Here is a 22,492-nt window from a genome sequence, read left to right on the forward strand (position 1 = left end):
CTGAGTGAGCGCGGACAAAACCAACGTGTCCATCACTTGAAGAACCACCAGAACTCAAGCTGAAATAGTTACCTGGATACTTGAAATATGCATTCCTTGGAACCAACAACACTTTACCTGTGATCATTTTCGAAAATCTTATAGAGCTTTATGAGAAATCTCTCTTTCAGATGCTGAAAAAGAACAAGCGTGCAATAGGCTGGACGCTTGCGGATATCCTTGGGATAAGTCCATCTTATTACAAGCACAAGATTAGGCTGGAAGAAGGGAAGTCAGGGTCAATTGAGCCTCAAAGAAGGCTGAACCCCATAATGAAAGAAGTGGTCAAAAAGGAGATTTTAAAATGGTTGGACGTGGGAGTTATTTATCCGATATCCGACAGTAGTTTGGTAAGTCTAGTTCAATGCGTTCCCAAGAAAGGGGGAACGACCGTGATAGTCAACAGTAATAATGAACTCATACCCTCAAAAACTGTCACGGGCTGGCGTATCTATATGGATTACCGGAAGCTCAACGCAACAACTAAGAAAAACCACTTCCCCCTTCCTTTCATCGATCAAATGCTTGACAGACTTGTAGGTAAAGAATTTTGTTGCTTTCTCGATGGTTATTCTGGTTACAACCAGATTCCTATAGTCCAGAAGATTAGGAGGAGACTACGTTTACTTGTCCCTTTGGAACATTTGCATTCAGACGCATGCCCTTTGGGTTGTGTAATGCACCAGGGACATTTCAACGATGTATGATGGCTATCTTCTCTGACTTCCTAGAAAAGACCGTTGAAGTCTTCATGGACGATTTTTCAGTCTTTGGAGACTCATTCCAGTCATGCCTAGATAATTTGGAGGCCATCCTCGCTCGATGTGAAGAGACAAACTTGGTCCTGAATTGGGAGAAATGTCACTTCATGGTGACTGAAGGAATTGTCTTGGGTCACAAAGTATCTAAGGTTGGCTTGGAAGTAGATGAAGCCAAAATTGATGTCATAGCAAAACTTCCACCACCAGCAAATTTTAAAACCTTACGAAGTTTTCTAGGGCATGCTGGCTTCTATAGGTGGTTCGTTAGAGGATTCTCTCAGATTGCGCGACCTCTGAGCGCACTCTAGAGGCGAACCAACCCTATGACTTTAACGAAGACTGTACTGACGCGTTTGAGACTTTGAAGTATACGTTGACGACAGCCCCAGTAGTGATAGCACTGGACTGGACGCAGCGCTTTATTCTTATGTGCGACGTGAATGATGTGGCAGTAGGAACTATGTTAGGGTAGAAGAAGGGTAACTTGATACATCCCATCTTCTACGCGTCCAAAACACTAAATGACTCTTAGGAACATTATACCACTACTGAAAAAGAGATGTTGGCTGTAGTATTTGGTATTGAAAAATTTCGATCTTACTTAGTTGGTGCGTCAGCCACCATATACACCGACCACTCAGCCATTAAATTCCTGATGAGCAAAAAGGACGCAAAGCCAAGATTGATAAGATGGGTGCTGCTACTACAGGAGTTTGACATTGATATCCAGGACAGAAAGGGAATAGAAAATCAGCTGGCTGACCACTTGTCCAGGCTAGAGAATCAAGAAATGCAAGCCCAAGAAAGTGAAATCAAGGACACATTTCTTGATGAGCGCCTGTTTAGAGTTGAAGGCAGGGAACCTTGGTATGTGGACATAGTCAATTATTTAACCACCAAGCAATTCCCTTGGAACTTCAACTCTCAGCAGAAGAAACGGTTAATTCATGACAGCAAGTTTTATTTTTTGGATGAACCGTTTCTATACAAACAAAGTCCTGACTTCATACTGCGTCGATGCATTCCAGAGGAGAAGACACAACACATTTTAGCTGAGTGTCATAACTCTCCTTATGGAGGGCATTTTGGTGGGCAAAGAACCGCAGCGAAGGTCCTCCAAAGCGGGTACTTTTGGCCCACCCTCTTTAAAGACGCAAGGGAGTTTATTAAAAAATGTGACCCCTGCCAACGCACCGGGAATATTTCTTCAAGGGGCGCAATGCCCTTGAATAATATTCTCGAAGTTGAGTTGTTCGATGTTTGGGGCATAGATTTTATGGAACCTTTTCCTCTGTCCTGTGGCCAACCGTACATCCTGTTAGCAGTAGATTATGTATCTAAGTGAGTAGAAGCAGTGGCCTGTACCAGGAATGATGCATCCACTGTATCTAAGTTTCTTACCAGGAATATCTTTACATGCTATTGAACGCCAAGAGCCCTGATAAGTGACGAAGGTACGCACTTTATTAATCGCATCATTTCCAAATTACTTGCAAAATATAATGTTAGGCACAAGATTTCCACTGCCTACCACCCTCAAACAAACGGTCAAGCGAAAGTATCAAATCGAGAAATCAAGTCCATCTTGAAAAAGGTGTCAATGCAACGCGAAAAGATTGGGCACAGAGACTGGATGAGGCGCTCGGGGCCTACAGGACTGCGTACAAAACTCTTATAGGTATGTCTCCATACTCTCTCATATTTGGAAAAGCCTATCATTTACCTGTAGAGTTGAAGCACAAGGCGTTTTGGGCAGTGAAGAAATTGAACATGAACTTGGACGCCGCAGGCNAAAGCCTATCATTTACCTGTAGAGTTGAAGCACAAGGCGTTTTGGGCAGTGAAGAAATTGAACATGAACTTGGACGCCGCAGGCGTTTAACGCAAACTTCAGTCAATGAGCTCGAGGAGTGGCAATTGAACGCGTACGAAAACAACAAGCTGTATAAGGAAAAGACAAAGCGTTGGCATGATCAACGCATCAGTAAGAAAGAACTTATTGTTGGTCAAAAAGTTTTATTGTTCAACTCACGTCTGCGTTTGTTTCCAGGAAAGCTAAAATCCAGGTGGTCAGGACCTTTTATCATTAAATCAATCTTCCCATATGAAACTGTGGAAATAACTCGAGAAGATTGCACCAACGCGTTCAAGGTAAACAGCCAAAGAGTTAAGCCTTACTTTGAAGATGAATTGGATTGCCAGAAGTCATCTCTCGCATTACACGAAGCCAATTGAGGCCCATGTCGAAGCATCCCTGCGTTTGCAACGCCATATATTCCAAGGACGCTTCTCTCACCTTTGTCTTTTTGCATTTTGTATTCTATGATGTGTTTGAATTTGTTGATTTAGTTGTTTGGATGTTTTTAAATTAATTGTCTTTTCTTTTAAAAAAATTGGAAACTTGTTTGTTTTTCTTTAAAAAGTTGTGTATGATTGAATTTGAAACAACCGACGCGTTAGACGCAAGTCTAACGCATGGCCCAGTTGAAGGACACAAAAACACTCGAGTATTTAGATAATCGAGACGACCCTTCAACTTCACATTTATTACAGACGTCAGGCGGCGCCTGACGTCAGCCACGATCACCTCTCTGCCTATAAAAAGGCCCAACAATCTGAGTCTTCTTCTTCTTCTGCTTCTTCTTCATTTCGCCCTCGAACCCTCTGAAACAAAAAGAAAAAAAAGCAAGTCGAACCCCTCCGTCTCCCTCGCTTCCAACGCTCGAGCTTCTCCGGCCACCATGTTGTCCGCTTCAGATAGCTAGAATCAGAGTGTGAGCTTTGGCAATGACTCTCCAATAAGCTCTTACTCCTGTCTCTGTGTCGATTTCACCCCCCTTCAAGCCCTAGGAAAACCACCATGACCCTCGCCTAAACGAAATCCACACACGGCGACACTGTCTCTTCCCAGCGGCTGGCCGTTTCTAAACCTTCCTCAGCCCCCCACGAAACTCCCTACCAAAGCCTCTAAAACCACCATTACCCCTCCAGCCAAGATCCCTCAACCTAAACCTAAAACCCCTCAACAAAAACCCAAAACTGCCTCCAAGCCAAGGGCCAAGACACCGGCAAAACCTAGGACGCGTCCGTCATCTACGGCCGCATCCAAACCCTACACCAAGCCTGCACCACCACCAATTATCCCTAAGATCATTATGGTGGGTGCAACGCACGACCCACTCCCAGCCTATGCCCACAACGCACCGTCACNGTCATCTACGGCCGCATCCAAACCCTACACCAAGCCTGCACCACCACCAATTATCCCTAAGATCATTATGGTGGGTGCAACGCATGACCCACTCCAAGCCTATGCCCACAACGCACCGTCACCAGCAGTGTGTCCATCACCTCCACTTTCTATCGAACCCTTGGCCACCATCTATCCCGTGGAATCGGATGCATCGTGAAAAAGAAGATTGATATTAGAGGAAGAAGAAGATGAGAAAGTTGCATCCGGACCTGAGGGTGCAACGCATGAAAACAACTCAAGGCACAATGCATTAGAGCAAGAATTGGAAAACTACGAACCCGCAAGGCAAGGGCGAAGGAAGACTGATCTCCAAAGGGAATTGGAGAATGAACTAAGATAACTGGCAAGGGAAGAAAAAGAGTATGTAGTAGGTAAATGCAAGGTAACTGACGCGTTACCTAAGAAGACTTCGAGAAGAAAGTGTCAGTTTAATGACATACTAGTAGAAAAGGGCTTCTTCCCCGAACGCCACCCACTGCCAATTTACATAACTAAGACAATAAATGCATTGGGATGGAATCAATTCTGCGTTGGGCACACCCGTATCTGGCCTAACCTCGTCCGCATGTTCTACAATAGTGAGTTCGATATGAAGAAGAACACTGCTATTGTTGATGGGGTGATAATGCGCTTCTCAGCTGATAAAATAAACGAAGTGTTCAACATCGACAGTAACCCAGACTCGGAAGAAAATCGCATCTTGGAGCAGCCTACGTCAAGTCAGTTAGAAGATGCGTTAAGGATAGTAGTAGCCAAGCCTAGAAGCAAATGGCAAACATCGAGAAATGGGGCAAAAATGTTGGCTTCTAGGAATTTAACTCCAGACGCGTATTTGTGGTATTACCTGATCAAACGTAGCATCATGCCTACAACGCATGATGAGACATTATCGAAGGAACGCGTCCTGGCTACTTATTGTGTTATGCAGTGCATCCCTCTGGACATTGGAAAAATCATAAGGGATCAGATCAAAGCCATCAAGACTAAGCCATGCGGCTGTCTCTTATACACATCTAGATGTGTATAAGAGACAGAGATTAAGCCACAAGGGCAACTCTACTTCCCATGGCCGATCTGTGCATTGTGCGAACGCTGTCTCTTATACACATCTAGATGTGTATAAGAGACAGTCCCTTTAGTGGATGATCATGAAGATGTTGATGGCTTAATAGACATAAAGTTAGTAAGGCGTCTACTTTGTGGTTCACCACATCAACCTGCCTTACCTGCCAAGGAAGTGGCACCCAAGCCTCAAACATCAAAACGCGCCCCCAAAAGAAGACGCGTCCTGATTGTTGAACATAGCAATGAAGCTTCAGAGCATGAAGAACATGAAGCTAAGCCTGAACTCTTGGCTGAAGAAGCACAACCAGCCATTGATTTTACTTCCCATGACTCACCATTGGCCTTGCCAGAAGGGAGTCTTGATCAAATGCACCAAGAACCAACTCTTACGGATCAGGACATCCTTTATTCTCTTTCTTCACTCCAACCAAGTCCAATTCCCAACTTCGTGCCTCTTCCAATAATTTAACTGGGTTAGGGTCAAGCAACGCAACAACTTTTGAAGATCCAGTTGGAAGAGATGAACCAACACCTCAATGTAGCACAGATTTGGAAGAGTTGAAAATGTTCATCAGTGATTCTCAGACCATTGGCCGCGTCTATAGAAGATCTCCAGCAGCAGAATCGAGTACTAAGGGATTATTTAAGGCAATAAACAAACAGATACAAGACCAATTTATTTACACAATGCAATATATCAATCAGGTCTTGGTCGGAATGTTTGCTCTGCCTCCACTACCTGCTCATCTTAGAAACCCCTTACGCTTCATGGATGAAAACCCCGAAGAAGAACGCAGAGACGACGTGCCAACAAAATAGAGTTTTGGGGTGTTGGGTTATTTTTTTTTTTTTTTGTATTTTGATTTAATTGTTCTTTTGCATCTACTTGCATTGTTTGTTTAATTCATGTGAAATTATGAAAATGAATGAGAATTCCTTATCATTTTGCTCCTTGCGTTTGACCTTGGCATGCTTGATTTTTGTTCTTTGGATATTTTCTAAGTCTTGTGCTTGGCCTAACCTTAATGATATTAACTATATGAAATCTATAAGCATAGAGTAGGCATTAGAAAAATCAACAAGGCCTGAACTTCTCTAAAAAAGATTAAGTTTACCTTCTAACGCGTGCAAGCTTTAAGTCTTAAACTCCTTTCAGATTCTCAAAGCCTTTTGAAATTTTGTTTCTCTTCTAGCAATGAGGATTTAGCTCGTCTCCAAATTTGGGATGAGTATAGATCATCTCCAAATTTGGGGATGAGGGAAATCCGAGTTAAGACGCATCAAACGAATACATCATAAAGAAAAAGGGAACAAAATTAGAAGAATGTTAAACGCAACTCCTCTGTCATTACTTCAAAAGAAAAAGAAAACCTTAAATGGCATGAGTTTAGATTAGAACAGGCTCTTAGCTGTAGTTGGATGCTTGCATGACACCCGTGGGGGCAAGCCAAAACGAAGTTAAGTCTCCTAGACAACCGCGTCCCATATAACTCCTCTATCTAATCTGAAAAAAAAAAATTTGAAATGCACGAATATTAGATATAAGTTTAGTTGTGAAGGGTTCTCACCCATAGTTGGATGCTCGCATGACACCCATGGGGGCAAGCCAAAACAAAAGTGGGATACCTGGAACAATGCAGGGGTAAGTAAGTGCATAATTTTCTTTTTTCTTTTTATCCGGCATTTATTTTACAAAGAGCATCTAACGCATTGCTGGTTTAGAAAAGATGGGAATGTTTTGAGAAATGAAAGTAGTTGTGATAAAATGCCTGCTGCACCAGAAATTAAACATTAATTCTTTCAAGAAAAGAGTCAATCTGAGTTATATTTTCCAAACTCTTATCTCAAGTTTATGACTGAATATGATGAGAGGTGAACACTGCACATTTAAGACAAAGGAGATAACAAAGAATTATTTTGGAATGCTTGAGGACAAGCATTGTTCAAATTTGGGGGTGGTGAAAAACTTGTAGAAATACAAGTTATTTTTGCTCTTAAGTTGGAACAACTAAGAATTTTAATGATAAACTCTCCTCATTTTTAGTAGAAACGTATGGATTTATTCAAACATCAGCTAACTCATGCAAAAGAAGTTTTATTACTAAATATTGCGACACTAACGCACTGTATTGCAGGATTTCAATGCAATGATTAACATTAACGCATTAGACAAGTGCTGCAGGAAAAGCTCTAACGCATGGGCCATGCGTCGGAGGGAGTTCAACGCAGAGAAGATTCATTGCTCCAGGATGATTGTGTCACATCACCACTTGCAAGTATGGGCACCTGCAGCAGGCGGTATCTGAAAAGCTTCCAAGCAGCAGGCGGCGTCTGAAAAGCTTCCGAGAGTCAGGCGGCTAACCAGGGCATGGAATTTAATGCTGACCAGGGCATGGACTTTAATGCTACCCATTCACCAAGTGGACATGACCAACGCCTATAAATAGATGAAGTCCCTCCAGAGTTAAAGAGTTCGAAAATCATCAAGATCCTTACTGTCTGTAAATTGTATTTATAATCTTAGTTCTGTAGAAGCTGTGCCGTGGTGCGGGGAGCTTAGGAAACCACTCTTGAGAAAGATACTCCGTCCACTGCCTATACAAGTGATTGTACACAACGAGATTGAGCCAAAGAACTACAAGAGATTGTATTCTTTGGCTTGACTCAGTTTCCTTCTTATTTATCTTTTTCACTCCATTAGATTGAATACTGTTTTTGTAAAGACCCTTGTTTCTTTATAAAATTCATATGTTTGATCCATCATACTTACTATTGTTTATCTCTTGTTTATGTTGAACGCATTAATACTTTATGCACAACTTCATTCTAATGCTCTAGCCAACTTGACAACTTGGTAAAAGCATCTTTTAACTTAGATTGTTCGAAAGAATAACTAAGCTGCATCAAGTAGAACACCTAGTACAGCTAGAGATAGACTTACTGGTGTTTATTGCATTCTGTGTTAGACGCATGCACCCTAGAGATAGGCTTTGTATGTTATTCGTATTGAGAAGTGTTGAATAAGGTCTAACGCATAAACAAAAAGATAAGAAAATCATCCCATCTCATCCACATCACATCTTAGTTGTGTACATTCATCTTAGATTGATGGGTCCACCTACCTTAAAATCCATTTTCACATGATCCATCATTCACCACTCAACTCTTTTGTATCTCCTAGCACAAGCACAGCAAGTTAGTTTAGATAATACATTTCTCATATTCATTTAGGAAAACCCCTAGAGTAGATATAACACAAGATCTTCGTTTGGTTAACTGAATCCCTGAGATCGACCCTAGACTTGCCAAGAACCTAAATTAGATTTATACTTGGGTCTGGTTTAGGAAAACTTGAACGTCATTAGAAGAAGTTGAGTGCGTTCTATGAAAATTACTAACACCCCAACACGTTATCATTACTTAAACGCATAAAAGAATAAATGCATCACTTATACTTAGAACTTATTTCTCCAATTCATTCTATACAATACACTCCTGACACTAAGGCTTAGTGCTCAAATCATCATACTAGTTCATCCATCATACTAGTTCATCATAAAAATGGAGTTACTTAAACATGTTGGAAGTATTTAGACAAGATAACATATTTAAATCATGTCAATTACATGGAAAACATGCTTTGCTTAGCATGAGAAACAGTTTCACAAATACGTTGCTTGGCACTTCATTTAAACACTTAGCATGAGGAATATCTTCAAAGAAATCATAGTTTCTAACACTTAGTATGAGAAATAACTTCAAGGAAATCATGGTTTCTAAATCATTAAAACATCAATTCATCATATAGTCACTCACAGCTTGTTGGTCTCTTAACGGGTTATGCGCCTCTCTTAGCTCTTCTTGGCCTGAAAGGACATAATGCTCGGTTAAACTATTTAGAATTCCTAGCAAAATGCCTCAAATAGAACTTTCATCATCAAAGACAACTTTACCAGCGAGATACTCATCATGAGTGAATTCTTCTCATGAGCGAGATCCTTCTCATGAGTGAGATCCTCATGAGCGAGATCCTCATGAGTGAGATCCTTTCATCCTACCAATACTCACCTTTCCAGTGAGATTCAGCCCAATTTCTAGCGAGATCCCCTTCTAGAGCGAGACCCTTATCACAAAATTAGCGAGATTTCCTTCATTAGTGAGATTCTCATCCCAAAATCTCGCTATAATCTCCACGGTGAGCTGTTTGCTTGTTCTTCCCAAGCAGCTGTCTGCTTATGCATAGATTCTCTGTTACAACTTTAAAAATTCAGAACTCAAAGTCCATACCTCTTTTGAAGAAACATCCTTCTACAAACATGTTTAGAATTTAGTTAACTTTCTTACTTTAAAATTTCAGCCAAACATTCCTTATATTTTGGCCTAGAGCTTCCAATCTTCACCTCGAGCCCTGATTAACCCGAGATTTTGTCTCTTCTATAATTTTATCACTTTCTATTGTTCTTCTCCTGCAATCTTTCTCTGGAAAGACAATCTTGAATACTAAATTCTCCCAGCTTTCAAATGACACTGATTTCACTAAATTTGCCCATGTAGATTGCCGAAACCAAGCTTTCGAAGTTCTTCTTCCTTTTAATCTTCCTGCCACCTTCTGAATTCAAGGATTAACCGCCACATGCCAAACCAATAAGTGAGTTTCCTTATTTAATATGTTTTTTTCTTTTCCTTTCTCCACAACTTCTATATATAACATGAATTTTCACTTATTATATATTTAATATATCATTCCTTTGGCTAAACATACTTGTTTAGGAACTTAGAATTCGGGGTTTACACTTAGCTACACAAGAGCTTATTTCTTCTTGCTTCCATCCGCTAATCCTCCTAAAACATGGCTTCATTTAACTTATTAGGAGACATCTCATTTGTCACACCCCGCCCCAGACCACCTTCTTAGCCTGGGAGAGGGATGTGACTGCAGTAGTTATCAACCCTTGAGCTGACACTTACTGCCTAATGATTCTTGCGGAATAACTCTGATACCATACTATAACTTATACACAGCGGAATGATTAAGTCAAGGAGATAAACTATAATGGATTAAGTAGGCCCATCTTTTATTACGTTTATACAACTTAAGGACTTAACAACAAAGTTTACAACGACAACCGTAAAAACCCTCCGGAAGTGTAATTGGGGCACGTGGCAGACCTTGACCTTAGCAGCACCCTGGAACTCCTCATCTTTTGCTACCTGGGTGAGGATTAAGAAAATATTTTGAAGAGTGTGAGCTACTAAGCCCAGTGAGTGGTTCTTTTAAGACAGTCATCACTTTGAAAATCATCATTTTTGGGAAATCAATCACATAATAATAATCATAGTGTACCCATGCATGATCATGGATTTATTCATGCAATGATTAACCTTTATTCCAAAATGCTACACGTGGCATGCATATCATATCATCAATCAATACAATCACCTATGGAAACCTTCCTATGACCCCAATTCCCGCCAATGTGCACACTGACTATTTTTATTCATTCCGCTAGTCATGCTTAGGTACTTGACTATATTTCTCGCCGGTCATCACCGACAATTATTTTCTGGAAAAATTCGATTAAGGGAAATTGGATTGATGACAAGAACTTTGCCACCTCTCTGGCCATGCCTAACCGCCCTTGCTTCGACCGTTGTGGCTCTAAACTTATCCCCTTTATTATATTTTTGTCTTATTTTCCTAGATCCCATTTATTTATGCCTAGGCTAGACCCAATTTTTATTCTTAATTTTTCTCAAGGTTTTACATAAACCTTTGCCCTGATACTCAGTTGGTATTAACTTAAATTTTTATACTTAATCTCCTCCCAGGTATTACGTATACCTTTGCACTGATACCAAGTTGTCACACCCCCTCCCAAGCCTTAAACCCAAAGACCGGGAAGGGAGCGTGAGTGTAACTAATAGCATCCTAAGACAACACTCATGCTCAATATTATCCCCCCCATATTTATTACAAACTTTAATAAGTTTACAACATTTCCCCTAACTATCTATACATATAATTAAATTTTCTTTCTATTCATGGTCTGAGCCATGCCCCGAGAGTTTACCGAATTCTTAGTTGGTGGTGGTGGGTGATCGACTCTTCCTTGAACGCTCCGCTTTGCTACCTGGGGGGGAATTAAGAAAACATTTGGAAGAGTGTGAGCTACTAAGCCCAGTGAGTGGTTCTTTTAAGATGAAATTCACTTTGAAAATCATCATTTTCGGGAAATCAATCACATGCCAACGTTCGCATTATAACTCATGCGCAGTCAAAGATGTAGTATGGCAACCAGTAATCCTTATCCCAAAAGCTACACATAGCATGCATATCATATCATCAATCAATACAATCATCTATGGAAACCTTTCTATGCCCTCAATTCCCGCCAATGTGCACACTGACTTTTTTTTATTTATCTCGCTAGTCATGCTTAGGTACTTGACTATATTTCCAGCCGGTCGTCACCGAAAATTATTTCCTGCCGATCGAAGCCGACTATTTTCCCCACCAAGCACCTTTTGTTAAGCATGCTAACTATATCCCAGGCATAATCTCAGTTCCCATAGTCACGCACAAACAATATCATGGCAATCATCATATCACCAAAATATGTAACTTGCACCTACTTATGCATTTGTTCCTATATCAACATGTAGGGATAACTAAATATTCATGCATTTATTAACAACCGGTGTAAATCTCCACAATATATTTTACTTAACATAATTTCACAGTACACCTCTATTTATTAATATTGTTTTATTAAAGCTATGTAATATGTACCAAGATGATATATATTAAACTGGATCACGTAAATAGTACTGAGCATGCATTTTTTTCATAAACCTCTCAGTACTCAACAAGACCATCATACATCCTACTATGCATTTCTCTATTAAAATTATGTAAATATTCACAGTGGACTTAATACTTCCAAAGCTGTAATATTCACGAGAGATAATAACAAACCCTAATACTTCAAAGCTGTGATATTCATGATATATCAAAACTATAAAGCTGTAACACTCACAATGCATACTTACTTATCAAAAGATGTAACACTCACAATATTCTCTATCTATCAAAGCAACATAACACTCATTGTTTTGCCAGTTTCCCCTTTCGTATTTTGTTCCCTGCCATTATCGTGGTTTGCAAGGAAAAATTCCCAATTAATATTACTTCTTAAATATAATTAAAAATACTTCCTAAAGAACTACCAGCTCACCCTACTCAGATCAAATTGGAATTTGAGCAGTACCTCCTCCGAATTTCCTTCCTTCCAGACCAATGGCAGCTTATTCACTAAAAACTCACTCTCTCTATAGGATTTTTACTACTGAAATTTATTTTGGAATGAGTTTAACTTTCAGTCGGGGCCTCCTATTTATAGCTGTTCCCAGCTTCTTTCTGTGCGACAACTCACCATACAAGTGGCTTCTCCTTAAGCTACCCACGCTAACTTGGGCTAACTGAGTTTTGAGTTGTCTAATTCTGAGTTTGCCAACCAAAATTACCTTAATTTGCATATAATCTTAGCCGTACACTACTTTCTTAAGTCTTCCTGCATGAAATCTCCCTTTTCCACATCAACCGCTTAATTTTCGAATTAATTATCCAAATTATTAATGAACGCGTCTAGCCCCTTTAAAATGCGTCTGTCTGTTCAATCTCGCTCTCTCCACTCTCGTGGCTCTTGCTCTCTCCGACTTTCTCGCTGGTTCTGCTCTCGTGGCTTTGCTCTCGCGGCTCTCGCTCTCTCCCACTTTCTCACTGGCTTCGCTCTCGCAGCTCTCGCTCTCCCACTTTCTCGCTGGCAGATCTCGCTCTCTCCACTCTCGCTCTCTCTTACTTTCTCGCTCAAACTCTCGCTCAAACCAATCTCGCTCTCTCCCATTCTCTCGCTGCCTCCACTCTCGCTGGTGTCGCTCTCTCCAATCTCGCTGGTGTCGCTCTCCCCCATTTTCTCCACTCTCGCTTGGCATCACGCGTAGGACAGTTGTTTGGTCCAACGCTTCCATCACCTCATGCCCTTCGCAACACGTAGACAATACTTAAACCATTGCGTTATTCCATACTTAATTCATTTATCTTGGTTTTCCCGCGTCTAAATTCCTCATAATTTTATTATATTTTTTTGTTTTTTAATATCCTATTTCCTCATACCTTCCAAATTAGGGTTAAGGTATTACATTTACCACCCCTTAAATAAAATTTCGTCCTCGAAATTTGAACCGGCAATATTTTATACCCACATTTTATTGATTGAACGAGTACAATTACATACCTTGCTTCTACTCCAATCCTCTAAGATTTTCTTTTTACCTTTCTCGGCGTCGGGCATATTTTCTTTCCTGGTCTGTGTTATTCCGTATATTTTTTCAATCGTCTTTTTTCCCATTTCATCTCTTCTTCCTCCAACACTACCTCATTCCCTTGTATTTGTTAGCTTCCTTCCCTGGTTGTTTCTTTGTTGTGTATTTTCAGCTTCCAAATTCATCAACTGGGGACATTCTCGTTTAAAGTGCCTTGGTTTGTTACAATTATAAGATGCACGTGTTCGTCCTTGGGTTTGCTTCCAACATCTTCTCTAGTGATACCGATTACAGATCGTGCATCTAGGTTTTTGGTTTACACTTGTCATCGACTCCTTTATCAAATTTTCTTATTCAGAGTTCCCTATCATACCTGCAATTCCTTTCTTTTTCCGTATACTTCTGCTTTCCACCATGGGGGCAAAATTTCTTGATTCTTCCTTCTGCCACCGACTCATTAAGGATTCTTTTTCCGGTCCTACTTCTTCCGTTGTTAAACTCCTTTCTACTCGCATTGTAGCTTCTGTTAGTTTTGAAAACTCTCCTCATTCTGCGATTGTTGTGGCAAGAGTTCGAATTTTTTGTTTCAACCCTGTCTCAAACCTTCGACAGCATTCCTTTTCATCTGTTACTATGTTTAAAGCATACTTAGATAATTTCGTATACTTTAGTTCATACTCTGTTACAGTCATGCTTCCCTGCATGAGCTGTAGGAATTCATCTTGCTTCATATCCCTGTATGATCGAGGATAAAATCTTTCAAAAAATGCTCTTCGAAACTCCTCCCAACAAATTTCTTCTTGGTTGCCTCTCCTATTCTTTAGTAGCTTCCACCAATCTTCTGCCTGTTTTTGCAATAAAAATGTGGCAAGACTTACCTTATGGTTTTCAGGGCATCTCATCACCTGAAAACATTTTTCTAGTTGGTTCATCCAAACTTCTACGACTGCAGGTCTTTGGTTCCTTCAAAATTTGTGACTCCCAAAGCTTTTAATCGTTCTATCCCATATTTCTTTTCGGGATCAGGTTGTATATTTTTTAAGCTTGCTTGAAGTCTTTGGGTGAATTTGTCCATTTGTTCCTCCTCTCTAGATTTTTCCTTTGGATGGCTCGAGGCACTTTCACTCTCGTTTCCGGAAGGTTGCCCTATTCTACGTTTCCCACTTCTCAACATTTTGTCTACTTTTATTCCTATATTAGATTAAGCACATGTTACTAACATACAATTTTATTTATAAACAGTGGTTAGATTTACATACAAATAGCGGTAAATTTCCTCTAGTGGTTTATGGATTTCTAGATAATCCTAGGTTGTCAAAGGTTTGTTGGATTCTTTCATTTCTCCACATACACCTTTCCTGAACGTGCCCCAGCTGCTTGCAGAAAATGCAGAATTGGTAAATTCCTTCTTCTTGCAAGTTGTAGGGGGTTTGTTCCTCAAATTCTATCACGATCCTCCGCGGAATATCTTGCTTCCCTGCGCGGGCCTACTCCTGATCTATTGTTAGTTCAGGCAGTACATGGCTACTTCCCGAACCTGACCCACTGGTTAGCTCCCGTCGGTATCTCGCTTCTCGCGATCTCCTTTGGAAAGTGTAACAAGTTTTACGGATGTGGCCTATCTTGCCACAACCGTACCAATATCCAGTTCCCCTCAAACATACTCCCCCATGTTTCTTTCCACAATGTGGACATCTCATCTTAGATCAGGATACCACGAGATTTGTATTGTTTACAGTGATGACACTATTATTTATGTTATTCTCAAAGTTTTCAGGGTTATCCCCTGGTCTAGCATCACGGGTCCCATCTTGCGTTCTGGAGTCGTTCGTTCCCCCACCAATTTCTTCCGTCAGATCCATTTCTTATAGGAGACATTTTTCAGGTTACTACTTACTAATCATTTTCCACTTCTCCCTTTCTTTTTCCAGGATTTCCTATGTCTATCTACTAAAGAATAGGAGAGGCAACCAAGAAGAAATATGTTGGGAGGAGTTTCGAAGAGCATTTTTTGAAAGATTTTATCCCCGATCATACAGGGATATGAAGCAAGATGAATTCCTATAGCTCATGTAGGGAAGCATGACTGTAACAGAGTATGAACTAAAGTATACGAAATTATCTAAGTATGCTTTAAGTATAGTAACGGATGAAAAGGGACGCTGTCGAAGGTTTGAGACAGGATTGAAACAAGAAATTCGAATTCCTGTTACAGCAACCGCATAATGGGGAGAGTTTTCAAAACTAATAGAAGCTGCAATGCGAGTAGAAAGGAGTTCAACGACGGAAGAAGTAGGACCAGAAAAAGAATCCTTAATGAGTTGGTGCCGGAAGGAAGAATCAAGAAATTTTTCCCCCATGGTGGAAAGCAGAAGTATACGGAAAAATAAAGGAATTGAAGGTACGAGAGGGGACTCCGAACAAGAAAATTTCATAAAGGAGTCTATGACAAGTGTAAACAAAAAACCTAGATGCACGATTTGTAACCGGTATCACTAGAGAAGATGTTGGGAGCAAACCCAAGGACGAACACGTGCATGTTATAATTGTAACAAACCAGGACACTTTAAACGAGAATGTCCCCAGTTGATGAATTTGGAAGCCGAAAATACACAACAAAGAAACAACCAGGGAAGGAAGCTAACAAATACAAGGGAAGGAGGTAATGTTGGAGGAAGAATAGATGAAATGGGGAAAAAGACGATTGGAAAAATATACGGAATAACACAGACCAGGAAAGAAAATATGCCCGACGCCGAGAAAGGTAAAAAGAAAATCTTAGAGGATTGGAGTAGAAGCAAGGTATGTAATTGTACTCATTCAATCAATAAAATGTAGGTATAAAATATTGCTGGTTCAAATTTTGAGGACGAAATTTTATTTAAGGGGTGGTAAATGTAATACCCTAACCCTAATTTGGAAGGTATGAGGAAATAGGATATTAAAAAACAAAAAAATATAATAAAATTATGAAAAATTTAGACGCGGGAAAACCAAGATAAATGAATTAAGTATGGAATAACGCAATGGTTTAAGTATTGTCTACGTGTTGCGAAGGGCATGCGGTGATGGAAGCGTTGGACCAAACAACTGACCTGCGCGTGATGCCAAGCGAGAGTGGAGAAAATGGGGAAGAGCGACACCAGCGAGATTGGAGAGAGCGACACCAGCGAGAGTGGAGAGATCGACACCAAGGAGAGTGGAGGTAGCGAGAGAATGGGAGAGAGCGAGATTGATTTGAGCGAGAGAATGGGAGAGAGCGAGATTGGTTTGAGCAAGAGAATGGGAGAGAGCGAGAGTTTAAGCGAGAAAGTAGGAGAGAGCGAGAGCCGCGAGAGCAAAGCTACGAGAGCAGAACCAACGAGACAGTCGGAGAGAGCGAGAGCCACGAGAGTGGAAAGACCGAGATTGAACAGACGAACGCATTTTAAAGGGGCTAGACGCGTTCATTAATAATTTGGATAATTAATTCGAAAATTAAGCGGTTGATGTGGCAAAGGGAGATTTCATGCAGGAAGACTTAAGAAAGTAGTGTACGGCTAAGATTACATGCAAATTAAGGTAATTTTGGTTGGCAAACTCAGAATTAGACAACTCAAAGCTCGATTAGCCAGAGTTAGCGTGGGTAACTTAAGGAGAAGCCACTTGTATGGTGAGTTGTCCCACAAAAAGAAGCTGGGAACAGCTATAAATAGGAGGCCCTGGCTAAAAGTTAAACTCATTCCAAAACAAATTTCAGTAGTAAAAATCCTATAGAGAGATTGAGTTTTTAGTGAATAAGCTGTCGTTGGTCTGGAAGGAAGGAAATTCGAAAGAGATGCTGCTCAAATTCCAATTTGATCTGAGTAGGGTGAGCTGGTAGTTCTTTAGGAAGTATTTTTAATTATATTTAAGAAGTAATATTAATTGGGAATTTTTCCTTCCAAACCACGATAATGGCAGGGAACAAAATACGAAAGGGGAAACCGGCAAAACAGTGAGTGTTATGTTGCTTTGATAGATAGAGAATATTGTGAGTGTTACATCTTTTGATAAGTCAGTATGCATTGTGAGTGTTATAGCTTTATAGTTTCGATATATCATGAATATCACAACTTTGAAGCATTGGGGTTTGTTATTATCTCTCGTGAATATTACAGCTTTGGAAGTATTAAGTCCACTGTGAATATTTACATAATTTTAATAGAGAAATGCATAGTAAGATGTATGATGGTCTTGTTGAGTACTGAGAGGTTTATGAAAAAAAAAAATGCATGCTCAGTACTATTTACGTGATCCAGTTTAATATATATCATCTTGGTACATATTACACAGCTTTAATCAAACAATTTTAATAAATAGAGGTGTACTGTGAAATTATGTTAAGTAAAATATATTGTGGAGATTTACACCGGTTGTTAATAAATGCATGAATATTTAGTTAACCCTACACGTTTATATAGGAACAAATGCATAAGTAGGTGCAAGTTACATATTTTGGTGATATGATGATTGCCATGATATTGTTTGTGCGTGACTATGGGAACTGAGATTATGCCTGGGATATAGTTAGCATGCTTAACAACCTAAGGGTTATGTGTTAGAGAGTCAGCATGTCTTAGGCTTGCATCTAGCAGTATATTCATGATTTTTACTGAATATGATGTCATATATTGTAATAGGGAATATGACTCGTCGTGGTAGGACAGAGAAACGACCAATTGACAAAACTAGTAAAGCTACTGGTGGTGCTATAAGTGGAACTAAGGAATCAGAATTTGGAACTAATCAACCCCAGTTAGAGATGAATTTTGGGGAAAAAATGATGGCTAGATTTGTTCGAATGAGTGTTAATTCGATGTAAAGAGTTTAGCCAATTAATCTCGGATCATTGGAGCCCATGATTTATAGGTCCATTAGGTTCCCCTACTAGCTCACAAACGGATAAGCCTTAGAATAGCGTGATAAGTTAATTTGAATCGTTCAAATACGAATTAAGGGAATTAATAATTATAGGTAATATAGTTACACGTTTAATTTTGGAATTAATCGAAATTGGAAAATTGGTAAAATATTTAAATATGATTTAAATATTAAATCTATGAATAGGGATTCATGGTGGTGGAATTAGTGTTGAATTAATTTAATATTTGATATTACATTAATTAGAATTAATTAAATTATTTAATTAATGATTATTAATTTTATCAGAAAAATTAGTTTTGTATTAATTTTTGTAAAATTAATTTGAGTTTTAATTTTAAGATTAAAAACTGAAATTCAAATTTAATTTTGTAAATAGTTTCAAAATTAAATGGAAAATGAAGAAAATGAGAAAATCTCAAAGTGGGATCTTCCCACTTCTTCAGCCTAGTAGCTCATTCATGGTTCCACTAATTTTACAGATCAAATTCTCAAGCTTGAGCTAGAATTCATGCAGAAGATTTGTTGCTTGAAAGTTATGGAATAAATAAATCAAAGTGAAGTGGAAATCGGACATGCAAGTAGTTGAATTTTGTTGGAAAAAAAAAAGTGTTCGTAGAAGTGTTCTTCACATTGCTGAAAAACCAGTTCTTCACCTCATTTTTCCCTTTTGAATCCCACAACTCAATCTAAAGCTTCAAGAGAATAGTAGGGAAGACCTTGTGGTGATTCACAACTAAAGGAAAAGGAGATTGCAATAGAATATCGTGATTCAAGAGGTACTTCAAAGGTTAGTGTTGAAACTCTCTTTTTAGTTTATGAGCATGCTAGATTTGAAGCAAAAATTAATGAATTAAAATGCTTAGTGATCCTGTTTTTCTTCCGCTGCGTGTTTCCATATTCCAACCATCGGATGCGGCCCACTCTGTAATTGTTACAAGGAGTTGTAAAGTGCTATAGACAAAGTGATCCTGATTCATACATATAGTAACATGAGAAGTGGGGGCGTCCTATACAATGAGTTTGCACAAGATCGGACCAAGAAATACGTCACTCTTACTTTATAATGTTGTTTACTGTTTAAGGCTGACTATTTCAAAACGATGACCTAGGTAACTTGACCTTAATCCTGAGCTAACTATGAACTTCTGTTTATTCGGGATTATCCTTAGATTTGCATGGGTGAGGGTTGGCTCAACAGTGTTAGCTCAATAAACCTTCCATTTCAGAGGTAAAGCTGGGTAGATAGCTGGGGACATAGGGTGCAAGATGGAATTCGCTCCTACCCGTTTTCAGGGTTAGTAGAGAGGTTTTTCCCTTAAGTGATCACTCCGGGTCTTGAACAAGGGTCCTACTCTCTCATTGGCTTAAGAAAAACTCGGTTTAATGATCAGCTGACAAATCAATTGTTCATTAGAGTATTAGTGGAGTGAGGGAAGTGCAACCATAGACTTTAGTGGAGTGACCTAGTAGTTAACAAATGGAGATTAATTCGGTATAAAGAGTTTAGCCAATTAATCTCGGATTGTTGGAGCCAATGATCTGTAGATCCACTAGGTCCCCTACTAGCTCACAAACAAATCAGCCTTAGAGTAGCGTGATAAGTTGATTTGAAATGTTCAAATTAGAATTAAAAGAATTAGTAATTATATGTGATATAATTACACGTTTAATTTTGAAAGTAAAAAGAATTAGAGTATCGATTAATATTTAAATATGATTTAAATATTAAATTCATGAATAAGGATTCATAGTAGTGAAATTGGTGATTAATTAATTTAATATTTGATATTAAATCTATTAAATTATTTTAATTAATTATTAATTATTAATTTTATTAGAAAAAATAATTATTGAATTAATTTTTGTAAAATTTAAAAAAAAATCAATTTTTTAAAATAAAATTGATTTTGGAAATTAATTTGATAATTAAAACAAAAATTGAAAAATGAAAGTGGAAAATCCCAATTTTTTTTCCCACTTTCTTTGAAGAATGTTAATCACAATCCCATTTCAATTCTCAGCAAGTTTAAGGCAGCAACTGTAATTCATACATGCTTCTTGCATGATAGTCATGCAATATATAGCTCAAATTCTATGTGGAATGACCAAGCTATTGTTGTTGAATTACAGAGAAAAAAGACTGAAGAAAACTGTTCTTCAAGTCTGTGATAAACCAGAAAGTCTTGTCATCTTATCCATAAAATTCCTTAATCCAAGCTTATTTTGAGTTCCACAGCTCAATCTAAGGCACCAAGAGAATACTAAAGAAGACCTTGTGTTCCTTGTGGTGGTTCACAACCAAAGGAAAAGGACACTACAGTTGGAATTCGTGATTCAAAGGTATCTTCAAAGATTAGTATTGAAACTCTCTTTTTAGTTTATGAGCATGTTGAATTTGAAGCCAAAATTAATGAATTAGAATGTTTAATGATCCTGGTTTTCTTTCGTTGCTCGTTTCTATATTCCAACACCATCTTCCTCCTTATTCTTTCCCATTTCCAGACTCTTTTACACTTGCATAGCTGCTTCTATAAGTTTGAAAAAATCTTCCCAGGCAGTGCATGTTGTTACCGGAGTCCAGATTTCTTGCCGTAGTCCTACTTCAAACCTCTTGCAACGTTTAACTTCATCTTCTATAATACATAGTACATAACAGGACAATTCAGTGTATTTTTGTTCATATTCCGCTACTGTTGTGTCCCCTTGGACAAGTTGCAGAAATTCATTTCGTTTCATAAAATGCTTCTCGAAACTCCATCCATGTAGGTTCATTATTTCCTCTTCTTCGATTTTCAATCATCCTCCACAAATTTTTGGCTCGTCTTTGCAATAAAAAGGTTGCTAAGGTGACCTTTTGGTCTTTTGGACAACCCGTGATTCTGGAACATATTTCAACTTGAGTAATCTACACTTCAACATCTGTGGGATCTGTAGTTCCTTCAAAAGTACCAGCTCCTAGGGATCTAAGTCGTTCAATTCCAAATCTCTTTTCAGGGTTTAACTGCATTGCACCTAGATTCTCTGTCAATCGCTGTGAAAACCTATCCAAATATTGTTCCTTCGACACAACTTGTTCCTGAGAGTAATTGGCTTCACTTTCATCATTTCCACCTGTTCCATAGGCTTTGGATTGGGTTCTTTGACTTTCATTCCTCAACAAGTTTTCTATACAAAACTAAAGAAAAACAAGATTAGGTTTATGGCTTACATTCAACTATTTACATTATTTTGTTCCTTTATAATATCACATAATATATTACATCATACTCTCCTTTCTAAGATTCCTTATCTTAATCCTGTAACACCCCTGGAGGTTTTTTTTTCAAGAATGAACTTTCGAGGACGAAAGTTCTTTGAGGAGGGAAGAATGTAACACCCCCAGAGTTTTTTTTTTTTTCAAGAATGAACTTTCGAGGACGAAAGTTCTTTGAGGAGGGAAGAATGTAACACCCCGCACATTTTTTAGTAATAATGTAATTTCAGTAACTTTATTATTTGGAATTTCAGTAATTGTTATTAGTTGGAGAGCATTTTTGGAATTTTGGACTTCAAGTGTAAGTGTGGGAATTTAATTGTTGGCGTGAATTATTCAAATTGGAAATTAATGGCAGGAATTAATTTTCTTTTGAAATGGAAAGGGATTTAATAGTATAAAACGGAAAGGAATTAAATATAATTATATTTATTTCCTTTTTTGTTTTATTATTATTATTATTATTATTATTATTGTTTTTTTATAAAAAGTCAAACTCCACCCCCTTTTCTTCCTCACGTTCGTGAGGCCCCGTCGGCCCAAAGCCGCCACGTCAGTTTCTTCTTCATGACCTCCATCCACCACTGCTCAAGCGTCGTTCGCTTTTGCCGTCACTAGATCTATCGATTTAGGTAAGATTTCTGCCGTTTGGGTTTGTTTTCGGTTGATTCTTGAATACTCATTTACTTTTGGCGTCAATTGGTCGATACCCATTGTGTTTCAACTCTGGATTCAAGTTTGTGAAGGTATTGAGGTGTTGTTCAGTGAAGTTGGAGTTTGTTTTAGCGAGTTTTGGTAAGTTTTATGCTTTGATTACCCTCTTGTGGATTAATTTTGGTCATTGAAAAATTTTGGTAAAGTTATTTGGAAGTGATTTTTTTTTACGAAGCTACA

General features: G+C 38.7%; 1 protein-coding gene across 1 annotated transcript; it reads left to right on the top strand.

Annotated features, from left to right (window-relative positions):
- Positions 1 to 2,480: 2,480 nt before the first annotated feature.
- Positions 2,481 to 3,035, top strand: LOC120067479. The gene has a single exon (XM_039019033.1). It carries the CDS (start codon positions 2,481 to 2,483, stop codon positions 3,033 to 3,035), a length of 555 nt encoding a protein of 184 aa, XP_038874961.1.
- The last annotated feature ends 19,457 nt before the right edge of the window (positions 3,036 to 22,492 follow it).

Source organism: Benincasa hispida, chromosome 12 (genome assembly GCF_009727055.1).
Source record: "Benincasa hispida cultivar B227 chromosome 12, ASM972705v1, whole genome shotgun sequence".
Lineage (NCBI taxonomy): Eukaryota > Viridiplantae > Streptophyta > Magnoliopsida > Cucurbitales > Cucurbitaceae > Benincasa > Benincasa hispida.